General features: G+C 43.0%; 1 protein-coding gene across 7 annotated transcripts in view; it reads right to left on the bottom strand.

Moving 5' to 3' along the window:
* Positions 1–23,442, bottom strand: part of PRUNE2 (prune homolog 2 with BCH domain) — a 274,101-nt gene that overhangs the window by 170,873 nt on the left and 79,786 nt on the right. For all 7 annotated transcript variants that reach the window (XR_009251811.1, XM_058695657.1, XM_058695659.1 and 4 more), the window contains exons 5-6: positions 15,896–16,048; positions 13,493–13,587 (exon numbers count right to left, since the gene is read on the bottom strand). Coding sequence is in view for 6 of the 7 variants with exons in the window: in XM_058695657.1 (XP_058551640.1) it covers positions 13,493–13,587; positions 15,896–16,048 (248 nt within the window). In the remaining variant the exon portion in view is untranslated. The remainder of the gene's footprint in view (positions 1–13,492; positions 13,588–15,895; positions 16,049–23,442) is intronic.

Here is a 23,442-nt window from a genome sequence, read left to right as displayed (position 1 = left end):
TCTGTGACCCAACAGAGAACAACCGGGAAAGAATAAGGGCTTTGGAATCAGAGGTCCTTGGATCGGAATGCCTACCCTGTGGCTTGAGGTAGTTCATTTTCCCTCTGTGAGTCTCAGTTTGTCCACCTGTAAAATAGATACATAATAACTGCCTGTGTCATGAGGAAGGCTTCAGAATTTTAAAAGATAACTAACGTAAAGCACCTATCACAGCACTCAGTGAACACCAGTTCCCTTCCTCAGTATCTGTGCATATGCATGCAAAAGTTGGGACCTGAATCAAATGGCTCTTAGCCAGTGGAACTCAGAGTAGGTCCCTGGGCCAGCAGCATCAGCATCCCGAGGGACTTATTAGAAATATAAATTTTTAAGTTCCGCCCCAGAGCTACTGAGCCAGAAACTCCCGTGTCCTGTATTGGCCCATTAAACCAATTAGAATCGCCAATCTTTCATAAGCTTAGGGAAGGCCAAAACCCCTATATTGCAATATCTAGTCCACATTTCAGCTACATAGCAGCTGCTCAATAAGTGTTTGAGGGCAAATGACTACGTTGATGAATGCTTAAACAGGAGACAAAACGAGTGTGTGCATTCAAGCCCTCCTTCAACCCTGTTGTGCCAAGGGCACGTCACCTGATCTGACGGCTGCGAGGCTGAGCTAGTGATGTTAATGACTGCAGTATAAGATGGGAACCTCGTTGTTTGGGCTCCATGGATGGGTAGGGAATGACACGGGTGGGGAGGTACAGAATGACTGTCGCGCTTTTGAGATAAAAGAAAGTACTTTCAAAGGCCGGAACAGATGTACTTGGCATGGGTATTTGACCAGAAACTGACAATTAGATTTCATAATGGTATCAGGAAAAGAACCCTACTCTAAAACGCTGGAAGGCAACACATGGCCACAAATACCTAATGTCATGAGCTACTTTTTCTGGAAGAGTCTATTACAACCCATTTATAAGCTGGAAATAAGGACAGACCTATCTTAAAGACTCGTCATAGACATTCAATGAGACAGTGACAATAAAATGTATGGTACATGGTAAACACTCAACAAATCTTGGCTACTACTATATTGATTTGTTTTAACTTGACTTATTCAAGGTGAAGACTAGCCCCGCGCTAGGAATACAATGAGCATTAAATTATTCTTTTGATGGAATACAAGACAACAATAAATTACCAAAGCCTAGGTCTAGCACCTTCTCTGTTTTCCTTTTCCCACCACTAGGCGACACCACTGACCTGTCATAACCCATTCGCCTCCACTAGCCTTCAACACGGCCAACCTTAGCAATCACTGTGGATTAAGGAACAACGACAAAAAGGTATCTATTCTAGAAAGTAACTGTCCTAAATTATTCCTTTGTTTGAGTCTCCTTATTTCTCTGAATTGCCACTGGCTATTTGGCATAAATTTATTATTTCATTTCAGTGTGTGCTAAAAAAGAGTCCTTGTTACTCAGGGAACCAATTCAGCATTTACCTATAGGGACAGGAAAGGGGCATTCATACAACCCCGCTCCACCGTCTCTCTCTGTAGAGGTTTCTTCTGTCACAAGAAAAAGGAACAATTTTCCTTTAGCCTCACAGCCTGCTTCTCTATGACAAGTTGATACAATGCAGTAATTAACCATTAAAATATTGCATATGATTCACAGGAGTGTTACAGACAAACTAATTTAAACCAAGGGCAGGTCTCCAAATCAGCAAAATAACTCTGAAAGCAGGAGAGAGAGAGAGAAAATAAACAAGAGAAAAGGTAAGCAACAGCTGCTATTAAAAGTAACGCCAGGCAGCTAAAACTGGCCTGAATGCATTCCTAAAAATGTAATTAGCCAAATCCTTCTAGAAATTAAACCATCAAAATGACATTATAGTACACTTAAAAAATGTATTTACAGAGTGAAAGAGCAGTCATTCTAGCGTATCGCTATGTCCTGAGGGTTTCGGTTCGCATAAAGAAAGATGCAGAAGAGAATCCGATATCGTGGCATGAAGAAAGTTCAAATTGTCACAGATATATTTTGTGAAATGCTGATTCTTAAGTCCCTCAGCCGTGCAGAAGGGGAGGAAGAATTCACTTCATAAGCTGTTTTGTGGTTTCTTTGTCATCTCATGGGAAGATTAAAGTGAACAGAACCGATGTCTACCTGTTAGCTTCGCAACTACCGACATTTCTGGAAGGGCAATAACCAGAGAGGTGTCGAATTCTCCCAAATTCCTGGAGCTCACTTCTCAGCACGATGGGCATTAATACCCGGGTTCCTGCACAAGGCAAGGGGTAACTGACCTCCTCCTACAAAAGGATCTCAATAAGACAGGACTGCCTGCTGATGACTGTTGAAGAAGTGGACAATTTGTAATTATATGAGATGCAGTGACACGTGGATTCATTCGAAATGCCTCCCGATAATATGCCCATTTCCCCGAAGGTGAATGTGAATTTAAGTGACAGATCCCCAGATAAAGTCACAGAAGTACCAGAAACGCAGCATGCAAATGAGAGCCGGAGGCATTTTGATGACCTTTCTTATTGGCTTTTGAATGACAAATATGCATTAGGAAGTTCCTGGAAGGAAGTTTGGTCATACTCAGGCAGAAGTGGCAGTGAGGAGGGGAGCAGGGTTGCTGAGGAGCAGACAGACAGACATGTGGAAAAGGGGGAGGTGTGTAAAACCTACTAAGAAAAGGCAAGGTGGAGAGTGATGCGGTGATATGGACCATCCATGGCGTGGTCCAAAGAGGGTTACAGAATTCACTCACACAGCCTGTGGTTGTCGAAGCTTGGGAAGAAAATGCCAACAATGTGTAGCTGGAGAGACTGAGCTCTGGGTCTCCAGCTGAAGAGAAGACAGCAGGGAGGGGGAAGACAAGGCATCCAAGGCTGCCAAGAGTCTGAGTCCCCAGAATGCATGGTGACCGGCAAGGGAAGGTGGGGTGGCTGTGATGTTCTGTGTCCAGACAGCAAAGGCCTCAAAGACTAATTATTCGATGTTGTTCAGTATCATACACATGACCTGTTATCTCAGGCTGCTGGGTGGCCCCGCCTACTCTTAATCTATGCTAACATGATTAGCTGTTGGAAATACACCACCATTGGCCAAAATGCATGAAACCAGATGAGTAAGTTATGAATCATAAATGAAGGTCCTACTCTCCCTTGATTTATAAAAAGTCCGGGACTGAATGACACAGCCTTGGATACCAAAAGCAATTGCCTCCTTAAGTGGCCTCCAAAGATAGCCACCTTCAAATTTCTTCCCTCTCTATAAGCACATGCTACTCCTCACATCAAGAATTGGGGTCTAGGGGTGCCTGGGTGGCTCAGTCGGTTAAGCGTCCGACTCTTCGTTTCAGCTCAGATCATGATCTCACAGTTTCGTGAGTTCGAGCCCCGCATCAGGCTCAGCACTGGCTTCATGGAGCCTGCTGGCGATTTATTCTCTTTCTCTCTCAGCCCCTCCCCCACTGGCACCGTCTCTGTCTCCCTCAAAATAAACAAACTTAAAAAAAAAGAAAGCATTGGGGTCTAATTCTCACTGATGTTCTGAAACTGACTTGTACAGGTTAGTGACAGACAAGTACAAAAGCTGGGGGAAATCTGAAAACTCACCATTTGCAAATTAAACACAGCCATTACAAAACTTGAATTACATATTTTATGTTAAGTTGTATCAAAAATAGAAGTCAGAATCTGAAACACACTCTTTCATAATTTATTATCTGTTACTATTTCCTGTGCTCTTTAGATTATATCTATAGTAGCTGCATGGGAAAAATGCTATTATAATGGCATGCTTCTGCACATCTCTTCCCCATTTGTTTTGTGTGACAAATAAAATTATAATATATTTACAGTCTACAACTTAATGACTTGATATGTGTATGTATTTGATATAATATACTTAAAGTCTGCAATTCGACGATGGGTATGTATGAGAAAGGATTCCCACAATGAAATGAATTAGTACATACATCCATCACCTCACGTAGGTACATTTTTATCTTTTTCCTTTTTTTCTCTTGGTGAGAACATTCACGATCTACTCTCTTTGCAAATTCCAATTATACAATAACGTATTACCAACTATTCCCAATTCTGTTTTGATAATATCATATTCGTACTTCCAAATTAGCCATAGTAGGAATTTACACTACAGAAATTGGCCAACACTACAAGTCAAAGGTTTTTGTTTTTGTTTTTTTTTAATTGTTGTATTGCTTATCTATAGCAGGTTAGGAAACTACAGTCCACAGACCCAAAGCAGCTCACTGACTGTTTTTGTATGGCCCATGAGCTAAACATTTTCTTTTTTAAACATTTTTTTAATGTTTTTATTTATTTTTGAGAGAGACAGAGACAGAGACAGAGACAGAGCATGAGTGGGGAAGGGGCAGAGAGAGAGGGAGACACAGAATCGGAAGCAGGCTCCAGGCTCCGAGTGGTGAGCACAGAGCCCGACGCAGGGCTCGAACCCATGAGCTGTGAGATCATGACCTGAGCCGAAGTCGGACGCTCAACCGACTGAGCCACCCAGGTGCCCCTAAACATTTTCAAATAGCTGCTATTTAAGTTCCTGTATACTATCCTCAATCTTGCATCTTAGACCACAAAATCTAAATTATTTCCCACCTGGATCTCTATGGGAATAATTTGCCAGGTCTGGACTTAAGAAAGTTATAGAGAAGAAGTTAATAATTCAAGTTAAACTTCCAAGCGTGTTGTGTCTCTAGCCATCACATTGTGAACAGCATGTGCACAAAACCATGCTCTTGTTGACAAACAGGTGGAGTTCAGACAAAAGTCTTTGTGGTATTGTCTTGTTAGGGAAAGCAAAAATATCAAATGCATTCTTGTTTGAAACTAGAGCTGTGCATCATCTGCAATGTACAAGTTGCACAAAAATTAACTAATTCATTCATATGAGATTTAATCGACTGCATGATTATTTATGAAAAAAGGGTTTTTAGAAATTGTGTGCTATATATTCTTTATATCAGTAATATGTGTGTGTGTGTGTGTGTGTGTGTGTGTGTGCACACCTATATATTTTTTCCAGACATTTACCAGCGTACTGCTAATTTCCCATGTCATCAGTCTGGGCTGATCTCTGAGACTTGCACGAACAATCGAAAATGATGGAAGTCATATTCTGAGACACTTCACGTTAGGCCACGAGAATGGCAGCTGCTGCGCGAGTCTCTCAGAAAGCTCGCTCTTGTAGGGCGCCTGGGTGGCTCAGTGGGTTGAGCGCCTGACTTCGGCTCAAGTCATGATCTCGCGGTTCACGAGTTCAAGCCCCGCATCGGGCTCTGTGCTGACAGCTCGGAGCCTGGAGCCTGCTTCGGATTCTGTGTCTCCCTCTCTTTGTTCCTCCCCCATTCCCATTCTTTCTCTCTCTCTCTCTCTCTCAAAAATAAACATTAAAAAAAAAAAGCTCGCTCTTGTGATTGTCTCTCTTGGAACCTACGTGTCACACTGGATGAAACTCAAGCCAGGTGACAGTCACAACTGAGCTCACAGTGAACCGCCACCTGACTGTTAACTGCCATGAGAAATTTTGACCAAGCACCGTCCAGCTGAACTCGATAAACCCATAGAATATGAGAAATTCTAACTCCTATAACATCCACGTTCTGGGAATGGCTTGCTACACAGCAGCACATGACTGGAATACGGTTTCGCTTTGGGGAGGAGGCAGTGAGGGGGCAGCTAATTGGACCCGACACATCATGATCTCAGGAATCCTGGCTCGGGGGACTGCAGCCCTGTTTTGTTCCGAGCTCTTGGTTCAGAAGCAAGTACAAGGACATGTTTGACGGGGGAGGGGGGGGGGCTTGAAAACAAAATGTAACAGAAAGGGGGGAATGGTAACGAATAATACACATCCACCTTTGCTTATAAATCGGAATCACCTAATGCCATCCTCCACTAGAGATGCAAGTGAAACACCCTCGAGCACTGACTCTACCTTGTTCTTTCGCTACCAGTCAACCCCACCCGGGCTTCCCGGACCGGCCCTCGGCTCCTTCCGCAGCCTGCTTGCTTGCTTTCTGCACCAAGTCAAATAACCATTTTTGAGGCCAGCATCGCGTAAATGCCCCTCCCCGCCCCAGCCTCGTTGCATCCTCTCTCATTATCTCATTCCCACTGCACAGCTGCCTAGGGAAGTCCGTGGGAATTTCTGAGCCCGGAGGAGAGGTTTACGCCCGGGGAAGGCTCTGTGTTTTCTCTAGCCCCCTTCCCGTCTCCTCCACGTAAACGCGTTTGTATCAGGATTACAGGAGAGAAGGACAGAGGCCCAGGGCACTACCCTATGCCAAGAAAAGCACAAAGCACAATGAGTAACTTTACAGTCTTTAAACTCTGGATCACCATCTATCTCATTCCTGCGGCAAAATGGTAGCTAGAAAAGCTGTGTTGAGGTATTTTGTGCAAGGTAGGGAAATAAATGCACAGAAGTCGGGCTAGATGGGCCAAGTTCTGTGAATCCATATGTGAAGTCCATCTGAAATCGGCCAATCGGTAAAACAGGGAAAAGTTGTCAACAAACACCAACTTAGCTCCAACTTAACTCAAGCTGTAGATATGAAACAGGAATCCCATCATAAGGCATTAGAAGGCACTTCTAGATAGGCTGGTTTTCAGGCTTCTTTGGTGTCTTTGGAGTATTTTTGGCCGTCTACAGAAGGAGCTACCTACATACAAACTGTAAGGATTCTAAATATGATAAGCGTCAGCTGCTTAGTACATTTTGTTTCAAAGACAAAGTGCTGTTGCCACCGATATGATAAGCCAGTTTTTAAATAAGGATTTTTAATTCTCTCATCTCAGTTATGTCTTATTACCAAGAACCACTCACTGCAGCTCCAAAGGAATGTTAGTCTACTTTTATGGTTCTTTCTTTCATTTTTTTCATCCTGCCACTGTCCTCAAGAAGCTACGAATTAGTAGCTCGAAATTCATCCTTCAGATGCCTCACACACACTGATTATTAAATTCACACAATGAAAGTTACCGTGTTTGGCATTTCCTTCAACCCCCTTTGGACCCTTGGGCCAGGCATGAACTGAGAACTCCTGACACCTCAACTATGCAGAGTTTTGTTACTTGGGTTAGTATAGTGCTCAAAAGTAATACTGCTTTGGGGCGCCTGGGTGGCGCAGTCGGTTAAGCGTCCGACTTCAGCCAGGTCACGATCTTGCGGTCCGTGAGTTTGAGCCCCGCGTCAGGCTCTGGGCTGACGGCTGGGAGCCTGGAGCCTGCTTCCGATTCTGTGTCTCCCTCTCTCTCTGCCCCTCCCCCGTTCATGCTCTGTCTCTCTCTGTCCCAAAAATAAATAAAAAACATTAAAAAAAAATTAAAAAAAAAAAAAAAAAAAAAAAAAAGTAATACTGCTTCATTCCAATAAAAAAAATCTCTACCAGGGGCGCCTGGGTGGCTCAGTAAGTTAAGGGTCTGACTTCGGCTCAGGTCATGATCTCACGGTTCGTGGATTCGAGCCCTACATCAGGCTCTGTGCTGACGGCTCAGAGTCTGGAGCCTGCTTCGGATTCTGTGTCTCCCTCTCTCTGCCCCTCCCCTGCTTGCGTTCTGTCTCTCTCTCTCAGAAACAAACTTAAAAAAAAAAAAAAACAAAACTCTACCATTAAATTTTTTTTCAATAACTGCTCTCCATTTGGAGTACTGATCTGAAAACGTTAAATCACAGCAAGGTAAACCAGAATACCCCTGTTCTTGAATTCTAGAAACGGGCTGAGAAGAAACATCACACTTGCCTTCCTACACGGTTCGTCCTACCCAGTCCCTTGCCCCGTAATCTTTGTTCCCATTTACTTTTATGTACTTGCTTTATTGACCAGATCTCCTCTATATCAGGGGCCGAAAATTACTTTCAGTATGAATACTTGGGAGTTAGATGATGTTTATAAATAAAAACTAATGATTTTTGAAAGAAGCAAAGAAGTGAAGACAAAGAGGAAGAAGGGCTGGTATGAAGAGTAGAGAAAAGAAGGATTCAACCAAGGACGGCTTGGGGAGGTCTAGCCTGCAATCGCTGACTCCAGACGACTCACTGGTGAAGCCCAGAGGGGGCTCAAAGCCTACAACTAGCCTTGCCCAAGGGTACCATATCCCAAGCAGTGAAAACAGTACTGGGGCGGGACAAACGTGGATTTTACTTCTGACTGTACTTTGGACAAATGATCGAACCTCTCAAGATTCCAATGCCCTCACCTGCAGGATGGAGATCGTGGCAAAGACCGGCTAAGTATTCTTCAAGGTGGTTCTTCTTGGACACGTAGCTCGACGACATTTCTTTGCTTCCCTGCAGCCAGACGTGACCACGGGACTGCGCCGACGAAAGGTGAGCAGAAGTGATGGATGCCACGTGTGGTCCTCCGAGCTCTTCCCCGCCTCGGTGATAGAATGGAGATGCCTGCAGGCATTTTGGGAGCTACACAGTGAGCATGGTCTCTGGGTCACCCACCCGCGGCCACTGGACCAGGAACACCAAAGTGGACCGCTGCACCGGCAAAACCTGAACAATTTCCGTGTTGAGTCTCCGAGAGTTGGGGTTTATCTGATACAGCTGTTAGAGCTACCTTAACCCCTACGGGGGGGACCACAGCACGCTTGTCTCATGAGCTTTCTGCGAGGGTTAAATGAGATGATGCTTGCAAGTCCTCACTCTACTGTCTGCGACGCAATGAGCGTTCGCCATCGAATGTTAACTCTTTAGCAAGGAGGAGCCGGCATGCCTGGATGCTAGACGAAATGGAGGCACTTATGACTCAAAAACCTGGAGGCGAGGTTGCACAGATTTCCACTGGTTGGCCAGTTGGGTTTGAAAAGTCACCTTCGGTGTAAGCGTTTGGTGTTTTAAAGAATATGCTACACAAAAATAATCTATGCTCCCCGGAAATATTAGCTGTTATGCATTCCACGACACAACAAAGTACGTCCTTACTCGAATGGTGCTTCCATCTTGAACTCCAGAATCTCTAAGCTCAAACAGTGAGAAATCATATTTGGTGCTTAAAATCGGTAAACCAGATTTTGGACTGGTGTGCTCAAGTCTTAAAGCCCCGGTTACAAGGGTTCCCATGATGCTTCACTGCGGCCTTAGAAAATGTTCCCTTTTGTTAGGGAAGAGTTTAACAGTGATCTTGGGAATTCATTCTGGTCTGGGCTCTAAACGCTAAGGGAAAATGTTGGTACTTTTCCCTCCGCGGCGTTCCAAGGTGCAGCTTGGCTGGTAATCGCTACAGGGCAGAATGAGTCAGCGGTCTGAGTCACTTTACCAGAATGTATCCCATGTGTTCTGTTCCAGGTCTCAAATAGCAGAGTGGCTGGTCATGAGGAGGCCCCGGGCTGAGAGCACAGCGGAGCCCTAGAGAGAAAACAAGCCCTAACACTTCCCTCAGACTCCAGCTCCAAATAAAGGAGTCGAAATGTCAAGGGTAGAAAATCCCCACTGTTCCTCATTTAAAGGAAATTGATTTGAAATGAAAGTAAGCGGAAGCGGCAACTCATCAAATGTGCTTAGCAGGCAATAGGTTCATTCAGACAGTCTTGTAAGTTTTATTCCTTGAAATTGTCGGTAAATGACTACTTTTACAAAAGGATACTTTACTGGTTGAATTGTGTCCCCCCTCCCCACCCCCAGATTTATATATTGAAGTCTTAACTTCAGTACCTCAGAATGTGACCTTATTTGGACAGAGGGTTGCTGCAGATATAATATAGTAAAGATGGGGTCATTGTGTGGGCTCTAATCCAGTATGGCTGGTGTCCACATAAAAAAGGGCAAATTTGGACACAGAGACAAGGAGACAGGAAAGATGAAGGGAAAATAAAGGCAGAAGGGTGCCCTGGTGGCTCAGTCGTTAGGTTGACTAGTCATTCGTCAGACAAGCGTCTGACTCTTGCTTTCGGCTCAGGTCATGATCTCACGGTTTGTGAGTTTGAGCCCTGCATTGAGCCCTGATTTGGGTCCCCTGCTGTCAGCAAAGAGCCCACTTTGGATCCTCTGTCCCCCATTCTCTCTGCCCTTCCCCGCTCACGCTCTCTCTCTCAAAAGCAAACATTAAAAGAAAAAAAAAAAAAGAACACAAAGTTTGTTCCAGTGAAACACGTGCTTTGATATCCACAGATGCTTTCCTTTCTTCTCCGATGAAGGCTTTATTATTTTTAATTTTTATACTTTCTAGTTTCTAATAAGGATTTGGTTTTTTGGCAACCTTTATTTCTCTCTATTGGTTCCGCCACTAAAATGCCAGATTGGAAGCTTCACTTTTGGTGAGCAAAGCCTCACGTATGGACTTATCCAATCACTATGCTGTACATCCGAAACTAACGTAACCTTGAGTATCAATGAAACTTCAACAGAAAAAAACATGAGAGACTGGAACAGAATCAAAACCACTCGTGCTTCTCTTCTGATAATCAAATTGGCAAGCAAGGAAAAGGGCACAAAGGGTCAGATACAATGATAATCAGTGAATGAACTCCCAATATGTAGTGTGTAAGCCCCACAAGATGTGTGTTATATTTGGACTCAGAACAACATGGAGGTCATGTGAAAGGGAGAGTAGTATCTTCTCCGTGGTCCTAGCCTCCAAGTCCTCCTTGTTAAGAAGGGCTCCTCCTCTGGCCATGCTTCTGGTAAAGGCCACTTTTTATCTACTGCTCCTCAAAGTTACATTCATTCTGACTTCATATGGAGCAGAGCACTGAAACTCTGTATCATGACAATTATTTGCTTTCTGTGGTAGATCTTTCAATAATGTCTACAACACTGATTAGATTACAACTCTTATCTGTGATATATACTACCATGAAAATGAGAAAGAAAGGGGTTAGTAGCTTTCTCCTTACAACATGGAGGGCCAGAGGTGACCCAGCTGTCAAAGCAATGGTTTTACCTCCTAAACCTAATTTACCTCAATTAACTTAAAATATTGTCTAACTGTGATTGAATAAATACATGAAACGAGCTCGAAATTAATGGAAGACACGATAACTATTTCAGTCCTAAGCTGGTCCTTTAGACTTAATTTTGCAAGAGTTTCAGGGAATGTTATAAACAATGGAGAATTTATAAAAGTCATCAGGAAGTAGCTAAGTCTCGAGATACGCTGAAGTATCTACAAGACTATGAAACTTAGAAACTATGAGACTTAGAAACTCATAGGAACTGGGGCGCCTGGGCAGCTCGATCGGTTGGGTGACTCACTCTTGATTTCAGCTCAGGTCATGATCTTACGGTTTGTGAGTTTGAGACCCACGTTGGGCTCTATGTTGACGGCTTGGAGCCTACTTGGGATTCTCTCTCTCTCCCTCTCTCTGCCCCGCCCCTGCTAATGCGTTCTCTCTCTCTCTCTCTCAAAATAAATAAATAAACTTTAAAAAGATTTAAAAAAAGAAACCCAGAGGAACTAAAAATATTTCTTTGAGAATCCAAAGGGCGTTTAGACAGCTGCTCCAAAACACACAGAATAAGATTGTGGGTATTCCATCATGATTTTAAAAAGTGAGGTCCATGGGAATGGAAAGGAGGCTGAAATATAATCAAATGTGAGTAGGGATCAGAAAACACCACATCACGGGATGCTCTGTGGAGAAAACCAAACTCTTCCCTTAACTGGGAGATTTTTTTTCCAACAGACAGACTGAATAAATAACGTGCGTTTTCTCTTTCAAAGAAATCATAGGAAGTTACTAAGGAGATGCTTTCCCATTTCTCAGTCATCTTTACTATCCCCATTATGCACAAGTGAAAAGCTCTCATTCCGCTGATGGGAGTTTAATCTGTGTACCCTTCTTTACATATACAAATGTCCTTCTTCCTCCTCCCAGAAGATCATATAGTGTTTCCAGAGATATACTTAACTGCCTGATTAATTACTGGACCTCTATGTAAATTACTGTAAAGATGTAGATGATCATTTTATCACTTATTCAGCTCGACCAACATTTACAGTTTAACGTATCTGACAAAGCCATTTATATACCCCTATAATATAACCAAAGGTACGTGAAAGCTATGGTAAGTCTATAATAATAGCCTTAAAATAATTTGCTAACTACAGACAGTTCCCTAAGCAATTACAAGACGCTGTATGTTAATTTAGAAAGGAATTCCAAACAAGGCATTTAAAACCTAATAAGATGCCATTAAATGAAGGGAGACAGGGGAGGGAGGAGGGGAAAGAAAACCCTAAGGCTTGAACTAGGAGAAATGATTCTCTGAGCTACTGACCCTTGCAAGATCCACGTTTTCCTTGGATTTCTATACACAAAGCAGATTTCTAATTGAAGGTGATTATCTAGTTACTACATCCCAAATTGCATGTGTTTCTTGTATTCAGTCACATCCACATCTAATTATATGGAGCATTTATCAATATGAAAGTCCATAGAAATAATTGAGTCAACTACGAACTATATACAATGAGAACGTGCTCTATAAACCATGAGGCACTGTATAACCACCAAATGTGATTATCTCCAGTGACAACAGTCTGCCTCCTGGTACTCATATGGATCTATTCAGATTGACATCTGAATTATGATGTCGATCCACTGGGAATAAACTTTCCAGAGAAATTACAGAAAAAAAGCACCTGGTTTGCTCTTGGTTTTTCTGAGGTATGGATACCTCATGCATACCTGCTGGTCACTAGAAATACACACGTCGATATCGTCATCAACACCATGAGGAAAAAGAAAAAGCATGGCAACACACAATTCTAAAAACAAAAAGATGAAGTGCTATACAGCACTTTTTGTCTACATAAACTTGAGAGCTGAGTGCCTCGATCAAGGCAACGTAACAGTAAAGAAATATGCAGACTTCTGCATGGCACAAATGTGCTTCTGTAAAATATCATCCCCATTAGTTAGGTTAATTAAGATGAACATACAAGTCATTGAAAACCCCCAAAGTCGACAAAAGATAATTTACCAAGGAAACACACAAAGGCAAAAGTAATATTCACTCTGAGTCATTCATTTAACAGATTGGAAGGAGCGTCTTATGAATACTTGAGCTGTCACCATTGATTACCAAAAATGACATGCATCCAAATAGCTTACAAGGGCCAAAGGACAACCTGTTTTCCCACAAAAGTTCGATGGACAATGTGGGCTGGTGCACAGAACGAGTGGAAGTGAATCTGATCCCACATACAATCGCTGCTATTAAGCGGACTATACATACGCACACATACAAACTTGAGTATTTGCGTTGTAGGTTTTGTTGTACTCAGATGAATGAAATAGCACTCATCTTGGGAATCCATGTTTGGCATTTTTCATTGACTTAGCACAGTGTTTCCATCCAAAATAATAACCTGCATTCCTACTCAAATATATCACAACGAAGCATTCAAAGCAAAAGACCAACACTGACTTATGCCGTAGAATAATATTTTGTCAAATTTGTCATTGCCACCCCCCCAAAATAAACATTCCCACCCTTACCTCGAGGGTCATGTTCACAGTACTGATGGCCACTTTTATTTCTCCATCTGACAGTTCTTTTATGTCCTTCAGCATTGTCTGTTCAATACTTAAACCTACAGATGAGAGGGGAAAAACATTATTTACACTTGGGGAACTGTTTTGGGTAATATCAAGGGACTATGTAAAGAATTAACCCTGTTAATTTCAATGTATTCTCCCAATAAGATCTCTTTTACCCATAACGAACACACACATTAAAGCAAAAATCACATCAGAGACAGTATTTGCACCAGTTAGGTTCCTAGCAAGAAACAGAATTCACCCCTCATCTCACACACACACAAACACACACACACACACACAGAGTTTTTAATGGTAGGACACATACAGAAGTATGGGTGGGGCCAAGAAAATGAATAAAAGATGGTGAGGCATCCAGACACTGGCAAAGGGACAAGGGAAGAAACAGACCTGAAAGTACAGGAGAGGGGCCGTCAGAAACTTAGCGTCAAATCAGTAAGGATGCAAGGGAGAAATAGTACAGCCTCTTTATTCTCCTTCCTTGGATCCTCACATCCCATGTGTTACTAACGCTTTTCACTAACCAGAAGGCAGGGGATTAAACACTCGGAGGTCAGCCTCTAGAGGCCCACAGCAGACCAGGGCAGAGAATGGAATGGGGAGGAGTGAGCCAATGACAAAAACCTAACAGAATCATGCAAGCTAGCTAAGGAATACATCGCAAGATCAAAATTTGCTTTCAGGATGGATTCAGTTGGGCCTTCATATTTTCTATTGTAATTTAATTCAAAGTGCACTTCATAGGGGCACCTGGGTGGCTCAGTCGGTTAAGCGTCCGACTTCAGCTCAGGTCTTGATCTCACGGTTCATGGGTTCGAGCCCTGCACGCGGCTCTGTGCTGACAGCTCAGAGCCTGGAGCCTGCTTCGGATTCTGTGTCTCCCTCTCTCTCTGCCCCTCCCCCACTTGTGCTCTGTCTCTCTCTCCCTCTCTCTGAAAAATAAATAAATGTAAAAAAAATAAAAAAAAAATTAGAACTCTCTGCCAATCACAGCAGTGTGGGGAAACAGACGGGTATGAAACATTTTCCTTTGACTTGAAGGCTAACAGGCCACAATCTATCATATGGCAGCATAAAATGAGTTATAGAATATATTGTGACATTAAAATCTTGGTCTAGTCTTGAAAGTGAATGACATAAACGCACCCCATCGTGCGGCCACACTTACACCTACACGCACGCGTGTACATTGGGAGCAAATGCGCCGGGGCCCCGCCCACACGTCCTCATACCTTCCGTGGCCGTGTGCGCCGGCATGACGCCCAACCACGAAAGCCCGCTCTGGGGGGGATTAACAGCCCCCGGGACTGAGCAGCCCCCAACGGTCCAGTGGCATGCTGGTGAATATTTAACAACCAACAGCGAAGCTTGATCTGTAGCGTTTGTTCATCCCTGTGGTGGCAATACTCCCACCAGGGCTGATTTCCAGCTGCCAACCCAACATAACCCAATTCACAAAAGTCCTGAGTTTTAACAACTGGCCCCTGGAGCTTGGATGAGCAAGTTCTAACACACTTGGGATCTAACACACATGGGATAACACTGAGGTGCAATTCCTCTCTCTTTCCCCGGGCTCCCCGCCGCGGGGTGACGGTATGGCTTCCCACAGAGCTAACCTGCCCCATAAGCCCCTCCGTCCCCTCTCAGTGCTTCTTGGGTTCCTCTCCAAAATAAACTGCTTTGCCTCTGGCTCTGTCCCCGGGGGGATTCCAAACTGAGGGAGAAAGCTTTGTCTGGGGCTGGCCTGGTCACTCGCCAGCTGTGTGCGTGATGACCAGAAAGCAAAGCCGCCCTTCTGTGCCTCAGTGTTCACATCTGGAAACTGGGGGTAATACCTGTCAGGATTGTCATGAAGACTCATATAATCCGTGCCAAGTTATTCCAGCATCCGTGAATTATATCTGTTTCTCATCACGATGAAAAACTGAGCCAGGAAATCCACTGTCTTGATAAAGCTTCGATTTAGAGAATAATTTTATCTGCTTAGCTGTCTTCGCTCTTTCTTTTTCTAAAATTAATTGATTTATGAAATCCCGTTGTACTTGACGTTGCTCCTGCCACATTGCTCAGAATAGAACCTTCTCGGCACAGGGATTTCATGTAATGAGGCATCCAGGGTGCACGTTAGACGCGTGAATTACCCATACATGCAGACACAAAGGCCCCAGAGGTGAGTCTGCGGTACGGGCTGCCCGCTTCCAGGCGAGTCAACATCGTGTGCCTGAAAATCTCCCACAAGCACGGATAGTAGGGAAGAAAACAAAGGCGCTGGCAACGTGCCATCCCAGAAACCATCCCCACTCAGGCGCTGTGACAGAGCCGGGGGACAGAGTCACTCACCCTGAGCGCTGAATTGGGTCTCCTGCAGGACGTTGATAATGTCCTCTCTCGGGGGCAAGCCGGGAAATTTTTCTTCCAGGATAGAGAGAATTTCTTCCTGCTTCTCTGAGATCTTCTCGGATTCCATGGTCATCCACTTGAAAAGGATGCTACCTAAAAGACATGAATGAAAATGGCCTTTCACTTTCCAGCCAAGCCAGGACGGGAGCCAGGAAAAATCCATGTTTTCTGGCTTGTCTACCCATACGTCCACTTTCAGTTTCTTGTCTGGACCAGTGGCCTCCATGGAGTAGCTTTCAAGAGGCAGGTGTTAGAAAACGCTTCAGATACTGTCTGCCCCGCCTCTCTGATTGCCAGGTATTGATCTCTGCAATGTAACTGCCTATTACACACTTCGTAGGACAGAGTTTATGGGTAAAGGAACAAGATGGATAGCTTTCCCCACCCACACAAACCTACAAAAATGATATACATGTTTTTTTTCATTTCAGAATGGAATTTAATGGCAAACTCTTTTGAAATATTAATATTATTTACTATTTCCCTTTAATATTCCCTTTAAGAGACCACAGAGGAGACTGCTTCCACTCATCACATTACAGGGTTCACATATGAACTTCTTCCTTTTAACAACTCAAGGACTGCATAGTCTGTCAGGAAAGGAATCGGACAAGGTGGTGAATCTGGAGCCCATTCTCAATCTCCCAGGAACCGCACACTTCTTCGAAGTTACTATTATCCATTTATGAGAATTCACAAACTGGGGGTAAATTACAGGCCTCGATTACACAGTAATTTGCCAACAGGAATGACCATCCTCTGACAAACTCCTGGAATTTTCTGTACACAATCTCACCACGAAAAGGAGGATTTGCCACTTGTCACATCCCCTTCCCCTGTATCTTGATCTGGGCTAACATGGAGCCACGGGGGAAAGAAAAGTTTTACTTATGGTGAATGAGGAAACTCTCTAAAAGTCGCCACACCTGTTGATTAATCAAGGTGTCACCATCTCTCCCAACATGGGGCTCAAACTCATGACCCTGAGATCAAGAGCCACCTGTTCCACTGAGCCAGCCAGGTGCCCCACCACTTGCCCATTTTATTTAAAAAAAAAATTTTTTTTTAACGTTTGTTTATTTTTGAGACAGAGAGAGACAGAGCATGAATGGGGGAGGGGCAGGGAGAGAGGGAGACACAGAATCGGAAGCAGGCTCCAGGCTCTGAGCCATCAGCCCAGAACCCGACGGGGGGCTCGAACTCACAGGCCGCAAGATCGTGACCTGAGCCGAAGTCGGACGCTTAACCGACTGAGCCACCCAGGTGCCCCACCACTTGCCCATTTTAAAACAGAAATAATACTGCTTTCCCAGCTTGCAAAGTTATATTGAGAATCAATGAATGTAAATATCATAATAACAGTAAATATGCCAAATATATTTAGAGCATTTATTTAAAGCATTTCATTTATTTATTTAAAGCATTTCATTCATTCATTCATTCATTCCTTCAACAAAGAAGCACTTGCTATGGGCAGGGCACAATGCTAGACGCAATGATTCAAGACTGAGATACAGACATTCATGCCCCTTGAAGCTCATAGTCGTTTAGGGGCTACAAATAAGTAAACACATACAATTCCGTCATTAGAGGGACGAGGAATATCACTGGGGGAATACGAAGTACTCTAGATTTAGACCAGAATCTAGGAGTCACAAAAGGCTTTGTAGAGAGAGTTAACCTTGGCTGAGACTTGACGGAGAACTTAATGTGAAGGAAAAGTAAGAAGATCATGGTCACGTAGACCATGTGCAAAGGCACTGAGGTGGGAGAGGCTCTGGAGGGATTCTTACAAAACGTAAATGTGAGGGGCACCTGGGTGGCTCAGTCGGTTAAACATCCGACTCTTGATTTCAGCTCAGACCGTGATCTCACGGGTGGTGGGACTGAGCCCCGTGTTGGACGCTGCACTTACAGTGAGAAGCCTGCTAGGGATTCTCTCTCCCTCCCTCTCTCTCTCTCTGCCCCTCACCCATCCCCCCCTTTCTCTCTCACTCAAAAATAAACAAACAGACGTTAAAAAAAGAATCCCTCTAGCTACCAAGCAGAGAATGAATCAGACAAAGCATACCAGGAGAATTAGAAGGCTGTTTTAGATGAGTGTCAGGGAAGAAGAGGTCCACAGGCGGAGAAGTGGACAGATTCAAGGTAAGTTATCACTTAAGGGTGGGGGGCAGCCAGCTGGATTCTTCAGTCTGACAATTTCTGGCACAGAATCCAAGACACAAAGACGGCTTTTCCACTCTTTGTTGAGGCAACGGTGAGTCTGAATTTCAAAAAAGACCCTCATCTGCTCCTGGCTCTGATAAACTACTTGTACCAAGAACAAGGAGAAAAGCTAGGTAAAAGACCAAAAAAAAAAAAAAAAAAAAAATTACACTAAAATATATTTTAAAAAATCTGTGATGACATCAGGCAGTTACCCAGGTGACTATCTTAAAAGTGAAGCTCCTGGAGAGAAGGAAAGCGCGAAGGGGTGACGCCCACGCTTGGTGTTGTTCGTCCTCCCTGGGTATTTGTTAATTTAGAAGTTGTCGCTAATGAGATAAGAAGATTCACGGATCTAACAATAGTTTCACAGGGATAGGGAGGCAAAAACTGAGGTTCAGGGCTCTCTGCAGAGAAGGAGTGTTGGGTTAAATAACCCAGGTTTTGAGAGGAGGCCCCTGGAGAGCCATACCCTGGGAAAGAGGTTGGAGAGAAATGATCTGCAGGGTGAGTCTGGTCCACCACCAGATTTTCTCAATAAAGTTTTGGTGGAATACAACCACACTTACTAACGTTGCTTATGGATGTTTTTGTGCTATAATGACGGTGTGAGCAGTTGCAACAGAGACCGTAGGCCTGCAAAGCCTAAAATATTTCCTGCTTGACTTTACGCCGATAAAGTTTGCTGACCTCTACCACAGCCAAAGGATGAAGCAAGAATAGATTAGTCCTCAAGACGACGCAAGTCCTGATTTGAGTCAGCTCAAACACAAAATAGATGAAGTTTCTCTGACATTCTTCTAGCTACCTCTGGTGCCAGAAGCCTGTCCTCTCTGGAGCAAACACATCTCATCATCCATCGCTTCATTGTCTCTACACCTTTCATGTATGCTGTTCAGCAATCAATGACAAACTACCAGGCATTAAAAAATATATATATGATCAAATGACTGAAAAGTTCGGGGGAAAAAAAAAAAACTCATGAGAGAAGGAACGGAAACAGAACTAGAGGAAATTTTTAAAAAGGAGCTGGAGAATTACAGTAGAGAATTAGAATCTATAAATAAAATATGCGAAAGAAATTTTTAAACTGCAAGTTTAATCATTGAATGTAAGAACTCAAAAAAAAAAAAAAATAGGCATGCCTGGGTGGCTCAGTTGGTTGAGTGTCCAACTTTGGTTCAGGTCATGATCTCACAGTTCGTGGGTTCCAGCCCCGCGTCGGGCTCTGTGCTGACAGCTCAGAGCCTGGAGCCTGCTTCGGATTTTGTGTGTGTGTCTCTCTCTGCCCCTCCCCTGCTTGCGCTCTGTCTCTCTCTCTCAAAAAATAAAATAAAGGGGTGCCTGGGTGGCTCAGTCAGTTGAGCGTCCGACTTCAGCTCAGGTCACAATCTTGCAGTTGGTGCGATCCAGCCCTGCATTAGGCTCTGTGCTGACAGCTCAGAGCCTGGAGCCTGCTTCTGATTCTGTGTGGGTGTCTCTCTCTCTCTCTACCCCTCCCCTGTTCATGCTCGGTCTCTCGCCCTCAAAATAAAATAAGCATTTAAAAAATAAATAAGTAAAATAAAAAGTTTAAAAAAACGTATAAAAAGAACTCAAAAACTATGTTCAATGACAGATGAGATCCACTGAGAAGATTAGTAAATTGGAAAATAAGTCAGAAGAAAATCTCCATGCTGAAGTATGGAGAGACTAAAGGGATGAAAAATCTACAGATGAGCATAAGAGACCCAGGGAACATGGAGAAAAGGCCTAACATACATGCAATGGAAGTTTCCCTTGGAGGAGAGAAAAACAGGACTAAGATTATATTTAAAAAGGCAACAGCCAATCACCTTTCAAAATTAATGAAAGATATTGCTCCATGGTATTTGTGTTCCACTATGAACCCAAATCAGGATAAACACAAAGAAAAAGACCTCTAGCCATATGACACTAAAACTGCTAAAAATTACAGAGAATAGAAATTTGAAATCAATCAGAAAAAGAAAACATGACTGTCAAAGGTACAACAATAAAAGGGAGAGCTGACCTCCTCCAAAATGATGAAAGCCAGAAGACAATGGAATTGTCTGCAAAGTACGGATAGAAAATAATTGCCAATCTAAATTTCTGTACTGAGTGAACACATGAAAAAATGAAGGCAAAATAAAGACGTTTCCAGAAAAATAAACTGAAATGGTCTGCCAAGAGAAAACCCACACTGAAAGCAAGTAGGAGCAGAAGAAAACCATTATATGTGGAAGCCAAGAAATGAAGGAAGAAAAGAGGCGCACTGGAGAACGAGAATACGTGGATAAGAATAAATCAATGTTCATGGCATAAAACAATTGCAATATCTTATGGAGTTTTAAATTTATGCGTGATTAAAATACATTCCAGTGGTGACAAATTGCAGAAGGGACCAAGTAGAGGTAAATCGCTCTACGGTTCTTGGATTGTCAGGGAAGTGATCAAAATATCAATTTATATGAAATTAGAATTGTATGTTATAACACGTATGTAACCACTAAAATAGCTTTCTTAAATAACTGATATCTCACAAACCAATGGGGGGAAATGTAACAGCAAAAATACTTTAATATAATAGGAGTAAAGAAATAAGGAAACGGAAGAAATGTGAGACAAGTTGAAAACAAACAGCAAAGGGGTGCCTGGGTGGCTCAGTCGGTTGAGCGTCCAACTTCAGCTCAGGTCATGATCTCACGGTTCGTGAGTTCGAGCCCCGCGTCGGGCTCTGTGCTGACAGCTCGAAGCTTGGAGCCTGGAGCCTGCTTCGGGTTCTGTGTCTCCCTTTCCCTCTGCCCCTCCGCCTCTCACACCTCTCACACTCTGTCACTCTTTCTCTCTCTCTCAAAAATAATATATTTTTTTAAAAGACAAAAGTATCAAACTGAATTTTAAAAGCCATAATAGCAATATACTGTTTTGACTTATGCCTTGGGGTGCCCGGGTGGCTTGGTCAGGTAAGTGGCTGACTTTGTAAAAGCACACCTGAGATATGGTGAAATATGTTGAGATATGTTGAAAGACTGAAAGTAAAAAAGTAGAAAAGATGGAATAATTGTATGATATATTAATTGGAGACAAAGTAGACTAAAGTTCCCTCTCAGCAACTCTAAGAACCAGTAGGGAAAAAAGTCTGTAAAGATGTAGAATATTTGAGCAACATGACTAGCAAAGTTGACCAAACTGGCATGTATTAAACACTGTCATCAACAATGGCGGACTAGACGTTCTTGTTTAGCACAAATAAGACATTAACCCAAACTGACCATCTGTTGAGGCATAAATCAAGTCTTTTTTTATTTTTTTAATGTTTACTTTTGAGAGACGGGGGGGGGGGGGGTGGGGGGTGGGGAGGAAGGGTGGAGAAAAAGGGGGACACAGAATCCAAAGCGGGCTCCAGGCTCTGAGCTGTCAACACAGAGCCCAACGCGAGGCTCGAACCCATGAACTGTGAAATCATGACCTGAGCTGAAGTCGGCCACCTAACTGATCAAGCCACCCAGGTGCCTCAAGTCTTAACAAATTTCAAAAAATTGCAACCACAGAGTTACCACCTATGGCCACCATAACAGTCTAAAAATCAGTAATAGAACAAAACTAGCAAATTCCCAAATATTAGAAAATTAAACAACACATTTCTTTTTTTTTTTTAAATGTTTATTTTATTTTTGAAAGAGAGAATGTGCAAGCAGGGGAGGGGCAGAGAGAGAGGGACACACAGAATCCAAAGCAGGCTCCAGGCTCTGAGCTGTCAGCACAGAGCCGGACGTGGGGCTGGAACTCAGGAGCCATGAGATCACGACCTGGGTCAAAGTTGACACTTAACTGACTGGACCACCCAGGCGCCCTAAACAATGCATTTCTAAATAACTCATCGTAAAAGAAGAAATCACAACATATTTGTGGGGCGACTGGGTGGCTCAGTCGGTTAAGCGTCCGACTTCAGCTCAGGTCACGATCTCGCGGTCCGTGAGTTCGAGCCCCACGTCGGGCTCTGGGCTGATGGCTCAGAGCCTGGAGCCTGCTTCCGATTCTGTGTCTCCCTCTCTCTCTGCCCCTCCCCCGTTCATGCTGTGTCTCTCTCTGTCTCAAAAATAAATAAACGTTAAAAAAAAAAAAGAAATCACAACATATTTGTAATGTATTTTAATTGAATGATAATGAAAATATGACATTTAAGTGTGTGGGATGCAACCGAAGCTATGCTCTGAGGAAAAAAACCTTTAAAAGCATCAGATGTTAGGGGTGCCTGGGTGGCTCAGTTGGTTAAGCACTAGACTCTTGGTTTTGGCTCAGGTCATGATCTCACAGTTTGTGAGTTCGAGCCTCAAAATGGGCTCCACACTGATAGCACTGAGTTTGCTTGGGATTCTTTCTCTCTCTCTCTCTCTCTCTCTAACTTAAAAAAAATTTTTTTTTAAAGCATCAGATGTTAAAAAAAAACAGCGAATTTAACTAAAACATGTCAAAGGAAGGATATAATAAAAATATAAGTGTATTTATATATAAATATAATAGTTATATAATATATAATAATATAATATATAATATAAATTTTGCAATTTGCATAAAAATATAGTTTTTTAACTGTTTAAGAAAAAAAAGAGAAGAGCGAGAGAAGGGCATATTTTACCAAAATGAGGAATGAAACAGTAACATACTACAGATTCTCCTAATACTAAGAGATAAGAACAAACTGTAATAGATTATAAAATTTGTCCGAAAATACTCCTGAATAAGTGCTTCTGAATAATACTTCTGAATACTTCTGAAAAAAAAAAAAAAACCCTCAACTTGTGAAGCCTGGCAGGAAAGAAATTTAAAATGTAGATGGTTTTGTATCTGCATAAAAATGAGTCCCATTTCATGGCTCAGTCGGTTAAGTGGCCGACTTCGGCTCAGGTCATGATCTCGAGGTCCGTGAGTTCAAGCCCTGCGTCAGGCTCTGTGCTGACAGCTCAGAGCCTGGAGCCTGTTTCGGATTCTGTGTCTCCCTCTCTCTGACCCTCCCCCGTTCATGCTCTGTCTCAAAAATAAATAAACGTTAAAAAAAATTAAAAAAAAAAGAGTCCCATTTCAGGGCACCTGGCTAGCTCAGTCGGTGGAGCGTGTGACTCTCCATTTCAGGGTTGTGAGTTCAAGTGCCCATATTGGGAGTAGAGTTTACTTAATAAAAAAAAATGTTTTTTAATGAATCCATTACACTTACTATCCATTGTTCCGAACTTCTAAGAGATACACTGATTTTATACAAACTCTTCCAAAGAATA

This window comes from Neofelis nebulosa, chromosome 12 (assembly GCF_028018385.1).
Source record: "Neofelis nebulosa isolate mNeoNeb1 chromosome 12, mNeoNeb1.pri, whole genome shotgun sequence".
Taxonomy (NCBI): domain Eukaryota; kingdom Metazoa; phylum Chordata; class Mammalia; order Carnivora; family Felidae; genus Neofelis; species Neofelis nebulosa.
Note: the sequence above shows the minus strand (reverse complement) of the source record. Positions and strands in the feature narration are given on the sequence as shown.